This window comes from Pezoporus flaviventris, unplaced genomic scaffold, assembly GCF_033815535.1.
Source record: "Pezoporus flaviventris isolate CSIRO_AGI_PZ_B2104156 unplaced genomic scaffold, CSIRO_AGI_Pfla_v1 ptg000005l, whole genome shotgun sequence".
In the NCBI taxonomy this organism is placed as follows: Eukaryota; Metazoa; Chordata; class Aves; order Psittaciformes; family Psittacidae; genus Pezoporus; species Pezoporus flaviventris.
In genome coordinates this window covers 21,320,067-21,335,015 of record NW_026892553.1, presented here as the reverse complement: position 1 = coordinate 21,335,015, position 14,949 = coordinate 21,320,067, and the positions used below count along the sequence as shown (strand labels likewise).

Sequence of the window (14,949 nt, the reverse complement as noted above, 5' to 3'; positions counted from 1 at the left end):
CAGCACATCCAGATGCTCCAAAATTAGGATGCTCTGATCCTCCCAGCAAACAGCAAAAAGCTTTGGTCAGCTCTCGAACAGGACCCCGCTATGGAAAAGCACTGGAAGCAGTGGGATGAACCCAAAGCAGGATCCCCAACAGCATCAGAGGGATGAGGACGTGTGCCTGGTGCCACCTCCTGCCACACCACTGCCCTGGCCCGTGTTCCTGCGGGCGGGGGGGCATCGCTTCCCTCGCTGCAGGCTCCCGCTCTGCCGAGGGTTGCCTTTCCCTCCTCGCATCCTGCGTCCTGACTAATCCTGGGAGCCGCGGGCTCGCGCTGCCCTCACAGGCTCCCTCCTCACAGCCTCCAGGCTCATCTCATCTCCACAGTTGGGAGCGTGGGGCACGGCGTCGCCTCTCCCCGGCTTTCCAGCAACTCGGATTCCTGGCACCCTTCGCTACTACACACATTGTCCTCTCTGCTTTGGCATTCAGCACAGTTGCCACACAGCCAGCCATATGCACACCCACGGCCGCAGAGGAACAGCACATACATACCTACAGGATGGGGATGTGCAGAAACGCTGACAATCTGTGAGCCGCGGAGCGCGCCAGCCCCGCCGAGCGAGCGGGGACAGGGACACCCTGGCAGGACACCCGCTGCCAGGCGGGTCAGCCCGGGGCACCCCTGCTCCCTGCATCCCGGGGCTGGGCCCTGCTTTGCATCACTCGCCAGCACAAGCGTTGCAGGCGCTTGCCCAGTGAGGCGCGTGCTGGGGGCAGCCCGCTCCGGGCGGGCATGCCGGGGGCAGCCAGGCCTGACCACGGAGCTTTAGCTCTGATTGCACTTCCAAAATCCGTGTGACGAGAACGCCGGCTAATTGCATAAGGAAGCCAAATGGAGAACTTAATATATACCATGTAACCAAGGGAACGAGCCAACAAAGCAAACGTTCCAGCGTTGGAAAATTGAATACCAGTCACTCACTGATGGCAAAGCCTCCCCATGGCTCCCACCGGAGCTGCCGGGACCTGGCTCTGCTGCAGACTGTTCCCCCACTTTCTTGCTGGTGCCCCCAGCACCTCCTAGCTCCTGCCTGAGGCTGTCACGGTGGGGAGATGCTGGCTCCAACCCCCAACAGGGTGAGTGCATCCCACCCTGCTCCCACCTCCCCGTGTAACGCCTGCAGAGCTGATGGGGGTGTTGGGTCTAATTAGCTGTTCCTGGTGTATCCCAATCCTGAGCACCACATCATTCCTCATGGAAAAGAGTAAGGCTATATTTTCCCAAACGCTTCCCACACAGCAAACCCACCTGGGGGCTTGGGAAGAGGCCCCCTTTGATGGCCTTCACTTCCCTCTCATGCTTTGAGCAGCAGGGAAATGGTGATGACATTTAAATCATCAACAGAAGGCTGCAGAGTTAACACTCACTTGATAAACAGAAGAGCACACACCTTCCAGAGCTACTGCAAGCTGTCTGCAGGCTCCGCGGCCAGCACCGCACCAGTGCACGTGGATCGCGCTGTGCATTTGGATGGAGGCAGGATTTGCTTTGGGGTTTGGTTTGTTTGTTTGCTTTTAAATGAAGAAGGGAGGCCACATTCAGAAGGCCAAGATGAGGCTCCTCAAACACAACCCAGACAGCCCACCAGGCTGCAAGAGCAAGTCACCTGCAGGAAGAATAACGCTGCCCACAGCTGCTTCTGGAGCAGGATCTACCCATACCTGACAGTTAGGACAATGGGGACAGGCTCTGGGATGTGGAGATGGAGCAGCCATACACCAGCATGAAGGGTCAGTGCCCAGCAGTGCCAATCAGCCCACGGGTGGAGGGTGCCTGGTGAGGCCCCAGGCATCTTTCCTATTGCAGCAGCCCAGAGGAAACAGGTTGAGAGCTCCCTCCCTTCACCTCCTCGCATTCTGCTGCAGCACCAAGACCTGCTAGTGTGCTTCCAGCTGAGTGCTGGCCTCACCCTGCTGTGTGCATGGCCACGGTGCCAGGGGGTGCCCACTCACCAAACACTGCTTTTCTGGTCAGCCTGGTGCCAGAGGGCCACGGGGCTGAGCCTGCTGAGCTTGGGCATGGGGAACATCCCTGGCAGTGTTCAAGGCCAGGGTGGACACAGGGGCTTGGAGCAAGCTGCTCCAGTGGAAGGGGTCCCTGCCCGTGGCAGGGTTTGGAGCTAGACTAGCTTTAAGGTCCCTTCCAACACAAACCAGGCTGGGATTGTACGAAGGGGTCTGAAGCCTGACAGCAGAGCCAGTGCTGCACAAGGAGGTGGCCTCTTTGCTCACTGGTGGCAGAGCCTGGGGCTCCTGTGGCACTCGCTGGCTGGGATCAGGCCTGAGAAGCACTTGGCTTCCGCAGACCTGGCTTAGAGACAAAGAAGGTGGCTGCTGGGCAGTGAGGCACCAGAGAGCGCCCAGGAGTGGGGCTGTGGAATCGTCAGCTTCCCAAGGGCTTTGGGGTGGCTTTCTGTGCTCACCCTGGGGCTGCTTGGCAGCAGCTGCCATGCACCCTGGGCAGCAAGAAGCTGGTTCAGCCTCAGAGAGGCAGCTCGGAAGGGCAGAGACCCCATCCACCATGGGAATTGTGCTCCATCCTCCTCCTATGGACCTGCTGGGCAGAACGCACTAAGGGTGAAACTGTGAGCAACGACACGGAGCTGGCATGGGTGATCCCCCCCAGCACCCGTCCTTATCCTTCAAGGGATGCTTCTAATACAGCAGGGATTTTATAAGGACTTACAGGGTTTCTACACCCTGGGGTGCTGGGGTCTGCACAAGCTGCAGCAGCAGAGCTGAGCCCTGGCCTCGGTGCAGCAGCTCCTACCTTACAGTGCTGCTGGTGCCACATGCTCATGGGGATGGAGGTGGGTGGACAGAGACTGAAACGAGGAGCAGACTTCTTGACAAACAGCCGAGGCCAAATTCAGCCCAGGAGGGAGTCCAATGAAATCAATGGAGCTAGAACAGGAAGGAACTAGACTACATCCATCTGTTTATCGTTAAGGAAAGCATTGAATAGTTAAGTAATTAAAGACTGGAAGATGTCACTTTAACCCTTCCAAATACACACTGCACCAACAGGCTTTGCCTTTCGCGTTTGTACAAAAAGCATGCTTCCAGAGCTGTCATTTTGGGTGCTCTTCTGCAGAACGCCCCTGGTGTGGCTCCTTTGCTGACCTAGGAAACCACTGAATGGGAGGTTCTGGGGTGTGTTTTCCCTGGAACTTGGCACTCCAAGGAAGGAAAGGATGGAGCAGGACTCATTTCTGTGCTGTTATGACATGAAATAGAAGATAAGAGGGTTTCCAGGCTGGAGGTTGACAGGAATCAAAGTCAGGTGTCTCCCCTGCCCTGAATCCATGCTCCTGTAGGCTGGTGGTCCCCAGTCCACCCAAGCAGACGACAGCCACAACCTGCCCCTGCCTTTTGACCGCCACAGGGCAGTTCCACCCGGCACATGCTGCTGAGGTTGGCTGGACGGGGTAGGTGACTGCCATCCCCAGGGTGACGCTGGTGCCTGCCCCAAAACACAGCCAAACCCACCCCAGGGACGGCAGGAAGGGAGCTCTCACCCAGCACAGCAAGAAGCAGCTGTGGCCAAGGCGCAGAGAAGGGGTGGATGGGGATATGGAGCTAATGAGGTGGAGAGAGAGGGGGTGGGAGGGATGTGGAGTTAATGAGACAAAGCAGGGGGAAGGCGAGTGCACTGCGCAGGGAGGAGGCAGCCGCTGGCCCCACGGATGGGCTCCCTGCTGCTGGTGGGGGCCTGCCGGGGGGACAGAGCCTGCCCTCGGCCTCAGGCTCACGGGCACGGAGGAGGGACTGGTGCTGCTGGCGCCTGGCAGAGGATGCAGTGTTGGTGGCTGCAGTGGTGAGCAGGCGATGTCCCTCCTGGGGAGGGTACAGATGTGACAGCAGACTTCCCATCCAGGGACACCCACAGCACAGCTCTCACTTGCCCCAGTTCCACCTTACGGTGGAACCTCCCCCTACAGAAAGGCACCAGCAGGTGAGTGCAGGGCACGGTGCTGCCCTGCAGCTGGGGTCCCCAGCAAGAAGCCTCTAACACCACCAACACCCTGCCCCACCATGCATTTCCGGAAGGAAACCTCTGGGGACAGCAACTCTCTTGTGCCACGTTCATACAAGGCTGCTGGACCCAGGACCACCATGCTGAGAGAGGCACCATCACCTTCCTCCCTAGTGCTGGGTGGCTTCTGTTCAGCATCCAAGGCATAATTAAACCATACAGGGTTGCAGAGGTCTCATCTGGGCTCCCCTTTCGTAGCCCTGCCCAACCAGCCCAGCTCAGCTCTGTTGCACACTGACCCCACCACAGGCCGAGGTCTGCAGTTCTTTACAAGGAAGGTTCAACCACCAGAAGTCACCCTCAGCCCCCCAGCATGGCTCCAAAGACAAACCAGCCCCAGCTCGCAGTCCCAGTGCTGCTCCATTAATGTGGAAGGCAGCTGAAATCTGCTGCATCAGAAGAAAACCAGGTGCAGAGCACTCAGTCCTGGCAAGCTGTCAACTGAATTCCTTTGGGGAGCCCCCCACGAGCGTGGCGCTGGTGCTGCAGGAACCTGTGCTGGCCACCCAGCTCCCTCCACTGCTCCAGTAGGAACGATTCGCAAGCGTTCTGGGGAGGGAAGCGGCAGCACACAAACCCTCTGCAACAAACGGAGCAGGATTATCCTTACACTGCACCAAGAGTGCCAAGTGCACTGTGCCTGCAAACAGTCACCAAGCACTGCTCAGCTGCTGGCAGCCTGTGCTGGGAGAGGAGAGCAGCACCCGGTGGGTCCTGCTGCCCTGAGGACCAGTGGATGTGATGCCAGTGAGTGCCAGAGAGCCCAGCCTCCCTCCTGAGGGGTGCTGCAGGGGCTGAGGTAGTGTAGGAAGCCAAGGGGTGCCCCAGCAGCCACCCTGCATGGGAGGCTGAGTAAGTGGCTGTGTGGGAGCCCTGAATCATAGAAACATAGAATCAACCACGTTGGAAAAGACCTTTAAGCTCACCAAGTCCAACCATTCCCAGCACTGCCAAGGCCACCCCTAACCCATGGCACTGAGGCCTCGTCTCCACCGGGTGTGAACACTCACAGGGACGGTGACTGCAGCCCTGCCCTGGGCAGCCTGTTCCAATGCCTGAGCACCCTCTGGGGCAGGAATTGTTCCTCAGCTCCACCTAAACCTGCCCTGGTGCAGCTTGAGGCCAGTTCCTCTTGTCCCATCCCTTGTTCCTCTGGAGAAGAGACTGACCCCACCTCACTGCAACCTTCCTTCAGGTAGTTGTAGAGGGTGCTAAGATCCTTCCAAAATGGGATTGTCACCAGCCCAGCTTCTCCTGCTCCTCTGATGCCTGCTTACCCCACAGCGTGCCCCTCCAAGTGCTTTGTGCCCTCCCTGTGCTGGAGTCCCCAGCATCACTTGCTGTTTGCCTTGGCTTTGTTCAGCGTTACTCAGCCCCAGTGAGGCTTGGGGGTGGGATGTGCTGCGGGGATGCGGTGCAGGTATTGGGTTCCTCGGACACCTCACCAGGGCTTTCTTGTGCTGAAGGAGCCTTTCCTACACCACTGAGCAGGGAAAACACACCACTTGTTCAAAGGAAGCAAAACAAAACCAGGAGACTTACAGAGAGCCCTTGTTCCAGCGACTCTGGGTTCACGATAATGGGAGCGGGGTTGGCCTGTGAGGAGACAAAAGTGGGATGTCACCAAGCTGAGCAGCGAACCCAGCCCTTCACAGTGCACTGCCTCTCCCATGCCATGCCACCATGGACCCGCTGGGCCAGGCAGGAGGGAGCAGGGCAGGAAGGGCTCTGCTCTCATCTCTCCTCCAGGTGCCCAATAGCCCTGGGCAGGAGCAGGGCCACACACATCATCTGGGCATCAATCTCCTCTTTAGGCTTGGTGTATCCTGAACACCCCATGGCCTCGGCTGCTGGGAGGGAGACAGGGAGGACTGGGAACTCCCAGCTTTGAGCCAGAATCTCACCAGCACCAAACCTTATTTGAAATCCACATGAGGGATTAGGAAATAAGAGCAGTATGGAAGGAAGTCCTGAGGGAGGGAGGGATATATTGCCAGCAGACAAGCCTTGAGGCCTTCACATACCTTCCAGCAGCTGCTGCTGCCCTTCCTAAGCATGGGGCCAACATGCCCTCGGAGAGGTAGCAGTGTTTGGTCCCTCATCCTTGTTATCGCTGGAGTAAACACTCTGCTCAGCAGCCTCGGTTCATTCCCCACACCACCACACGCTTGCTTTAAACCTGTTAGGAGGTGAGGTTTATGGGAAGCCCTGTGGAGGGGCACCCAGGGAGAGGGTCTTCCTTCTGCTGGGCTTCTCTCTGCTCGTTGCATATTGTGTGAGCGACACAGGTGCAGAGGGCAAGCACAGGCAGGACAGGGCAGAAGCGGGCAGGAGCAGACAGGAGGAGGCAGGAGAAGGCAGGAGGAGGCAGGAGAAGGCAGGAGGAGGCAGGAGAAGGCAGGAGGAGGCAGGAGAAGGCAGGAGGAGGCAGGAGAAGGCAGGAGAAGGCAGGAGGAGGCAGGAGGAGGCAGGAGGAGGCAGAAAGAGGCAGGAAGAGGCAGGAGGAGGCAGGAAGAGGCAGGGGGAGGCAGGAGGAGGCAGCGGGAGGCAGGAGGAGGCAGGGGGAGGCAGGAGGAGGCAGAAAGAGGCAGGAAAAGGCAGGAGGAGGCAGGAGGAGGCAGGGGGAGGCAGGAGGAGGCAGGAGGAGGCAGGAGGAGGCAGGGGGAGGCAGGAGGAGGCAGGGGGAGGCAGGAGGAGGCAGGGGGAGGCAGGAGGAGGCAGGGGGAGGCAGGAGGAGGCAGGGGGAGGCAGGAGGAGGCAGGGGGAGGCAGGAGGAGGCAGGGGGAGGCAGGGGGAGGCAGGAGGAGGCAGGAGGAGGCAGGGGGAGGCAGGAGGAGGCAGGGGGAGGCAGGAGGAGGCAGGAGGAGGCAGGAGGAGGCAGGGGGAGGCAGGAGGAGGCAGGAGGAGGCAGGAGGAGGCAGGGGGAGGCAGGAGGAGGCAGGGGGAGGCAGGAGGAGGCAGGAGGAGGCAGGAGGAGGCAGGGGGAGGCAGGAGGAGGCAGGAGGAGGCAGGAGGAGGCAGGGGGAGGCAGGAGGAGGCAGGAGGAGGCAGGGGGAGGCAGGAAGAGGCAGGGGGAGGCAGGAAGAGGCAGGGGGAGGCAGGAGGAGGCTTGTCGAGGCCCGAAGGGGCTGCGGGGGTCGGAGAGGTGCCGCCGCGCCGGAGCTGTCCAGCACCGCAACCTCCTGAAGGCGCGGGGCGGGCGGAACCCTTCGGGCAGCCCCTGCCCGGGCAAGGGGACGTGCTTGTGTGAGCGGGAGCGGGAGGGAGAGGCGGCTGGAAGTGAGAAACTCAAGATTAATGCCAAGCCGACACTGCTTGCTGGCACACAACAGCAAGTGGTGCAAAACCTGGTAGGTCAGGAGTGAGCCGGGACTTGCACCGTCAGCCCAAGGCTTGTGTGGAGAACAGCCAGAGCAAGATGGGGAAATGCTGAAAGATATGAGCTACAAGGAGAGGTTAGCCCTCTGCTTTAGGGCACCAGAATAGTTCAATGCCAGGCTGGATGGGGCTTGGAGCAAGCTGCTGTAGTGGAAGGTGTCCCTGCCCGTGGCAGGGGGTTCGAACTGGATGAGCTTTAAGGTCCTTTCCAACCCAATGATTCTGTGAAACAACAGAGTCAGAAGCAAGCAAGTCAAGATGTGGGGTAGTGCAGCAATTAATAGCAACCACTGTCCAGTAACACGGGTGGTTTGGTTGCAGAGTCCAATGGCCTCTGTGAGCCTGTGCTATTTTTGCAGGAGCAGGCTAGCTCCTCATTGCCCTTCTCTGGGTTTACATAGACTGAGCTTCCTCATATTACCCAGCATGGCAGTCCCCACCATCCCTTGTTTAGTTGATCCTATTTCTGGACTTTTCACTCTCCTCAGTTCATAGGTGGGAGAGTTTGCGGTCAACCAGATCGTAGTTTAAATCTTGCCCTGAAAGGTTCTGCTCTCATCAATGGAGGAAGTTAATCTGATTTATTCAGGTGCTTTCTGATATTTCCTTCAGCTGTAACTATTGGTTACAAACCCATAGTTTTTATGGCAGTTAATTCTCTAGCTCAGGCAGACATGACCACTTCCAAGCACTGCCAAACCCCTCCCACACACATAAGAGAATCACAATTTTCAGGTCCAGTGTCTTGGGATCTCCATGGCCCAGAAGCAATGTTGAGCTGGGAATATCCCCTCTCTGGCAGTACACAGTTCTTGTATTTAATCTAGATAATTTGTGAGATAGCATATATTAAACCTGGCACTGGCTTTTATTGGTCCCCAGTGCAATTCTAGGAAGGGATTCCACATTTCAAGGCAAAAAAAGCAGCACTTCTACTGCCAGCAATTAACAAACAATGGATGTTTGAAGCTTGATGTGCCAGAGGTCAGCTCTTACCAGATGAGATTCCAGGAAGGATGCAAGAGAGGCAGTCTAAGTGACTACAGCCCATCACGTGCCCTGTGATTTATGATATGACTTCAACACCACAAATGATGCTTTGGATCCCTCCCAAGGAGAAATGCTCTGTATGATAATGTCAGAGGCTTTTGCAGGTCCAGCCCCTGAGTCCTCCACTGAGCCCTACTGCTTTGTTGAATTGCTAATAGCCCACAAATCACACATCACATTGCCTCGCTCACACAGTGGTGAACCCTAAGGAAATACTTTGTCTAGCCTGCTCACTGTGCACTGAGCATCCTCTGCAGCCATTCCACACTAGTGATTCTTACAGCTCAGAATACTGCTAGGAGCACAATTTCCCACTCAGGCTCCAGATGGGACCCAGGAGATGCTGCATGTGAGTGGCTGCTTGAAATCAAGTCACACATGGTCAGGAGGAATTCAGACCAGGAAATCCCTGCTTGCCTCCAGTGGCCAGCTATTCCAGCTACTACAAGAAAGGTGTTTGGGCATTGTCTCTGACCTCCACTTGCAAATATTCCAACATGTACACCCTGCCTACTCAGAAATAATCAGAGGGCCTGAAAATGAAACCCCTCTGCCTCCCTCTATCAGGCAGGCACATGTACTGAGCCTTTTGCTAGCCAGGCGAGGGGAGAGAACGTCATCACTTTTTGCTGGGCAGCAGGACCATGCTGATGAATTAACCATGCCCTCAATTCTGTGGGGAACGGTAAGTAATTTATGCCCTAAGGAGCAGGAGGCTGCTGCATGCAGGGAGGAAACAGGGCTGTGCATTCAGGCCAAATTCAATGGGGGCTGTCAGATCTCTTCCATCTAAATGGCTTCATCAGATTATTATTATTTAGGAAGCCCTGTTTGTGCCAGGGGGGGTTACAAATGGAAGGAGAAGAGGTCCAATCCCTACAGCGCAAACCACACGTCAGCAAGACCACCAAAGCCCAGCAGAGCTGGAGGTGCCCTGAACTCCCTCCATCAGGAAGAGGCACAAGGGGCTGCACAGGGCTACAGAAGGAGGCTGAGGGGAAGGTGGACCTTGAGGAGGGAGGGGGTCACTGCACAAAGGCAGAGAGATTGATCCAGGCGCAAAGCCAGCAAGGCAGAGGACAGCTGCTGGGAAAATCTGGGCCGTAACAGGAGTCAAAGGGAATAGCAGTGAAGGGGAATGAGGTTTGAAGGTCAGGATTCAAGAGCTCTCTGTTCTCATGGGGGCTGATAGAAGCAGAGCCTTGTATTCACATGTGTCAAGCGACCAAGTGCTTGAGCACTACACAATGGTCATAGTGGCAGCCACAGCCCAGGAGCTAACAGAGCAAGGCTACTGCAGAGGCACCAGGAGAGCCTGGAGGACTTCTGGGGCAGCTGCCTCCTTGGCTAAAGCTGCCAAGGTCTGCATGCAGGGCAGAAGGAAGCCTCCTCCCCACAGCCCACAGCTCCACCGGCCGGAGCACTTCCACTGCAGCATGTGCAGGGAGCAGCAGGACAGAGAGCAGCAGTGTGGGACACGGGCTGACACACCTCGGGAGCAGGATGCAGCCTTTCACAAACACCTTCAGATATCACCTCTGGGCAGTCATCCGAAAGGGACCACTGCCCTGGGGCTCTATTCCTGATGAGTGACGGGCACTAAACACAGTCCTCTGGGAGCAGCCAAGCCCCAGACTTCTATAGGTACCACCCTTCACCTCTGCTTCTATTGCTGTCATCTGCTGGGAAAAAGGTAGGAACTGCAGAATATGATGATTTTGCCAAAATATCAACCAAAGGAAAAGCTGGGATTAAATGCAAACATAGGAGGCTCATTTGCTTGCTTCCAAGGGCTGAGCCTTGTCCTGTGGCATTGCATAGAATCCCAGACTGGTTTGGGTTGGAAGGGACCTTAAAGCTCATCCAGTTCCAGCCCCCTGTCACGAGCAGGGACACCTTCCACTAGAGCAGCCTGGCCTTGAACACTACCAGGGATGGGGCAGCCACAGCTTCATTTCCCCAAGGACTGCTCTCAGGTCTGGCACATGGGAACCAAGTGGGGAGACTGAACAGAAAGTTCAAGATACTCTCTCCAGAGCTGAAATCCTGAAGCTTTGCAGCAGCTTCACCTCCTCCACAGCCAGCACAGGCCAACCCACAGAGGTCAAGGATTATGTACCTCCTCCAGACAACAAACCTGCACTGCAGACGTCCCTGGCCAACAGCAACTGGATTGTGCCCACGTATAAAATCACTTCCAACTTAACCAGCAACGGGACTCAAACAGGAGCCTCCAGAGATCACAGAATACCAGAATCATTAGGTTGGAAGGGACCTCTAGAGATCATTTAGTCCAACTCCCTGCTAAGACTGGGCGACCTAGAGCAGGTTACACAGGAACGTGTCCATGGTGGATTTGGGATGTCTCCAGAGAGGGAGACTACACAACCCTCCAGGGCAGCCAGCGCCGGTGCTCTGCCACCCGCAACAGAAAGAAAATCTTCCTCATGTTGAGGTGAAACTTGTGCTTTAGTTTATGGCCATTGCTCCTCATCCTGTCACTGAGCACCACTGAAAAGTCTGGCACCATCCTCCTGGCACCTGCCTTTGAGATACTGATCTGCATTGATGGGATCCCCTCTCAGGCTGTTCTTCTCTAGATTAAACAGGCCCAGCTCCTGCAGTCTCTCCCCATGACAGAGATGCTCCAGACCCATGAGCATCCTTATGGCCTTCCCTGGACCCTCTCCAGTAGCTCCTTGAGGAGCCCAGAACTGGACATGGGACTCCAGACGTGGCCTCACCAGGGTCAGCAGATGGGGAGGATCAGCTCAACTGCTGCCACACTCCTCCCGATGCACCCCAGGACACTCCTGTCCCTCCTGGCTCGAGGGCACTGCAGCTCGTGGGGGACTTGGCATCCACCAACACTCCCAGGTCCTTCTCAGGGGAACTGCTCTCCAGTGGGTCAGCCCCAGCCTGTGCTGGTCCTTGGAGTTCTTCCTCCCCAGGGGCAGGACCCTGCACTTGCCCTTGCTGAACCTCATCAGGTTTCTCTCTGTCCCATTCTCCAGCCTACGGAGGCAGCGCAGCTTCAGGTGCATCAGCCGCTGCCCCAGCTTCCCATCAGCAGCAAACCTGCTGAGGGTGCCCTCCAGCCCTCAGTCCAGGTCACTGACGAACCAGTTAGATAAGACCAGACCCAGCACAGATGCCTGGGGAACACCACTGACTACAGGCCTCCAACTGGATCCCACTCCACTGATCACAACCCTCTGAACTCTGCCATTCAGCCAGCTCTCGATCCACCTCACTGTCCATCCATCTAACCCAGATTTCCTAAGCTTACGTACGAGGATGTTATGGGAGAGAGGGTCAAAAGCCTTGCTGAAGTCAAGGTAGATGACACCCACTGCTCTGCCCTTGTTGACCCACCTTGACATGTTGTCATAAAAAGCTATTAGATTGGTCAAGCGAGGACACAGATGTCAGGCCTAATGTGCAGAGCTGGTCTGCACAGGAGGCTGGTGTGCCCCATGTGTCACACACTGAGGGATGCACAGGACAGGGTGACTATTTGTGACATTGTACCAGTGCATGAGAATCCAAGTACTAACTTAACTCCTTTATTTCTGCAACTTCCCCAGACTGGATCAGAGTGGAAAGTCAATCTGCCTGCTAATATCCTTTGCTTCACACCATCTGAGGTAGAATAGTAACACTCAACAGGAAATGGCTCTGCAGATAAGGGAAAAAGCAATCAGGGGCAGAGGCCAAGCAGGGAGATGCCCAACAGAAGCATCTAAACAAGGTGGACACAGAGGGCTGCTTGTAGCCTGGCTCCTTCTGCTTTCATTTCTCTTTTATTGGGTGTGAAGGCATGGGGAAAGCTGTGCATTCCCAGCTATGGGAGCAGCTGCTCTCTGGCAGCACCCCGCAGTGCTGGGCACCGGCTGTGAACGCGCAGGTACCGGCTCTGGGACACGGAGGAGCGGTGTGATGCTGACACAGCAGCGTGGTGCACCCAGCTAATGATGAATCCCTGTCACGGGAGCGAGCCCGGATCCTGCCAGCACAGCACACATGGAGAGCTCTGCTCACCACCACTCACCCTGAGCAACTCCCACAGGCTCATCTGCTCCACGCCACATTCCCTGCCCGCTGCACAGGCACTGCTTTTCCTAACCCTGGGGCTGGCTCCTGCACCAACACAGTGCCCAAGAAGTCACTGCCAGAAACATCACCTCTCAGAGCACACAAGAAGACACAGCTCCTCCATAGCAGCCTGGGGTTGAGGACAGACAGAAACCCATTCCCGAAGCTCCCTGTGCCAGAGGTGAGGGAAGGGATAAGCCCTGGGTCTGCTATTGCTGCAGGGCAGGGACATGGAGCAGAGAGGTTCTGGCACCACCCTTCCAGTGTGCTTTGAGCTCTCCCCAGATGCTGCATGCCTGTGGACCCCACCATCTTCCACCTGGCCATGCCCAGGGAAGCCACCTTACACACCTCCCATTAACAAACACAGCACACACCTTCCTGAACTAAAGCCTGGTGACCCACTGGTTCAGGAGATGTAAGTTTTTTTCCTACATCTCAGTACCAAATCCATGCTTTTGCCTTCCTACCCCTTTCCTTCTCAAGGGCAGAGGCACCATTGCTGCCAAGGGCTGGTCCCCTTGTCACAGCTCCCTGTGCTCACCTCTTTTTGCCTTCATGGGCTCTTTACATGGTGGCCAGAAGCAAGGGTGCCTGGGAGCAGAGGGCTCCAGAGCCCTGAGGAAGAGCCACATCCTTCAGGGTTTCCACAGCCTGAGATGGGGAAGGGGAGCAAAAGAAAACGGAGGCTGGAAACTTGTGGAGGCTGAAGAGTTTCATGGCCAGGAGGAGTCTCCCTCGCCTCCCTTCCGCCCCGTTGGGTGACACCGTTTGGGCAGGGGGAGGAAGCTGCCCCCCAACAGCGTGCCCGCACGGAGGGGAGGCCAGGGCTGAGCCTGAGCCCGCATCCTCCTCCTGCACAGCTCCAGACGTGGCACGAACAGCCCAGGGGATGCTGCTGGGGCTGGCTCTGGAGCAGGGTCCGTGTCAGTCTGCGTCAGTCCCGGCTGCCCGGGCACGGGGCAGAGCTGGGCTGGCTCAGTGGCACGGGCAGGCTCTGAGGCCACCTCGGCACCAGCTCAAAGCGCTGCGGCCACCCGGAAACAGGGAACTTGAAAGGTCCCCGGTCACAAGGAGCTTTGGCAAAGCCACTGAAGTGCCCACAGCGGAACACGGGCACAAGCGGCTGCTGCGGGGTCAAACCCAGCCTCGGGTTTGGTGCCGTTTCTTAATCTTTTGTTTCTTTTTCTTTAGAGCGAACAGGGGCTGGGAAAGCCTTCACTCAGCGGGAAGGGGGAAGCTTCCCCGGAGAGCAGCCCCGGGGAGCCCAGGTTTCCATTCAGAAACCACTGAGGCCGGTGTGCTCACGCTTGAAAGTCAGACATCCTGTTCCAGCTCAGCCCGCTAAAATAAGTGACCCAGTTTGCATTGCTGCTGGGCTCCAGAGCTTCCCTCTGACCCGCAGCACCAAATGCAGTGGACTCAATTCCCTTTCTTCACAGGAAGAGTTATTATCATCTGAAAGACTCATGTGCTTCCTCCCCTCCTCTGACAAATACACATGTACAGGGGAAAAAAAAGGAGTGAATACGAGACATCACTAAAATAAGGATTTCTTTGGTCCTGGGACGAAAATATCCCATTTCCTTTTCTTCAGTAATTCCTAGTTACAAACTGTTAAGAAAAATGTTTATGTGGGACAAAACCAAACTAAAATCCATCCACAGAGCCCTCAACCAAACTCCACTTAATACAAAGGTGACAAAAGGGTATTCTGGGGCTCGGTCCGAGGTGCTCTGAAGCACCACGTAAGCCCAAAATAATCACACCCCCTGAGCAGTCCTTCAGCAAGCCCCATCCAAGTGAGCTTCTGCAGACTGAACCAGGAACTTCATTTCAAACTGAGCTATTCTGAATTTGTTAAATGCTGTATTAAAGGTTTCCACCTCCAAGTCCCTCATATATGTTCACATCACATGGTTGGATGTGCAGTGAGGGCCCTTGAGGGGTCCCTGTGTCATCCCCTTTTGCATGTGCTAAAACCATCTGTGAGCATTATCACAGCCCATAGCATTATGCCTGTTCCCACATTCCAGCTGTGATGCAGAGCCAGGAATACACTGTCCCCCCCCAGCAGCACATAGGGTTTGAGCAGCAGACAGAGCCCTGCATGACCCAACCGCACCAAACTCCCCATGTCCCAGTGCAGACCAGTGCTGGCCCTGCTCCCTCCCTGGAGCCAGAGATCACAGTCCCCAGGGAGAGCATCCTGCATCCCCGTGCACTGCAGGCACCCAGCCCCGGCCCTGCCTGATTACGGCCTGATTAGTCTTAATGATTTCCTCTCTCTCTAAATGAGCATTTGCAGCTAAAGCAGGAGCGGAAGCTCCCCTCCTCCCAT

General features: G+C 56.5%; 1 protein-coding gene across 6 annotated transcripts in view; it reads right to left on the bottom strand.

Moving 5' to 3' along the window:
• DLG3 (discs large MAGUK scaffold protein 3) overlaps positions 1-14,949 on the bottom strand; it is a 70,903-nt gene that overhangs the window by 27,881 nt on the left and 28,073 nt on the right. For 3 of the 6 annotated variants that reach the window (XM_061446312.1, XM_061446304.1, XM_061446305.1), the window contains one exon: positions 5,628-5,681. The exons of the other annotated variants lie outside the window; for them this stretch is intronic. In XM_061446312.1, coding sequence (XP_061302296.1) covers positions 5,628-5,681 — 54 coding nt within the window. The remainder of the gene's footprint in view (positions 1-5,627; positions 5,682-14,949) is intronic. 6 annotated transcript variants of the gene reach the window in all.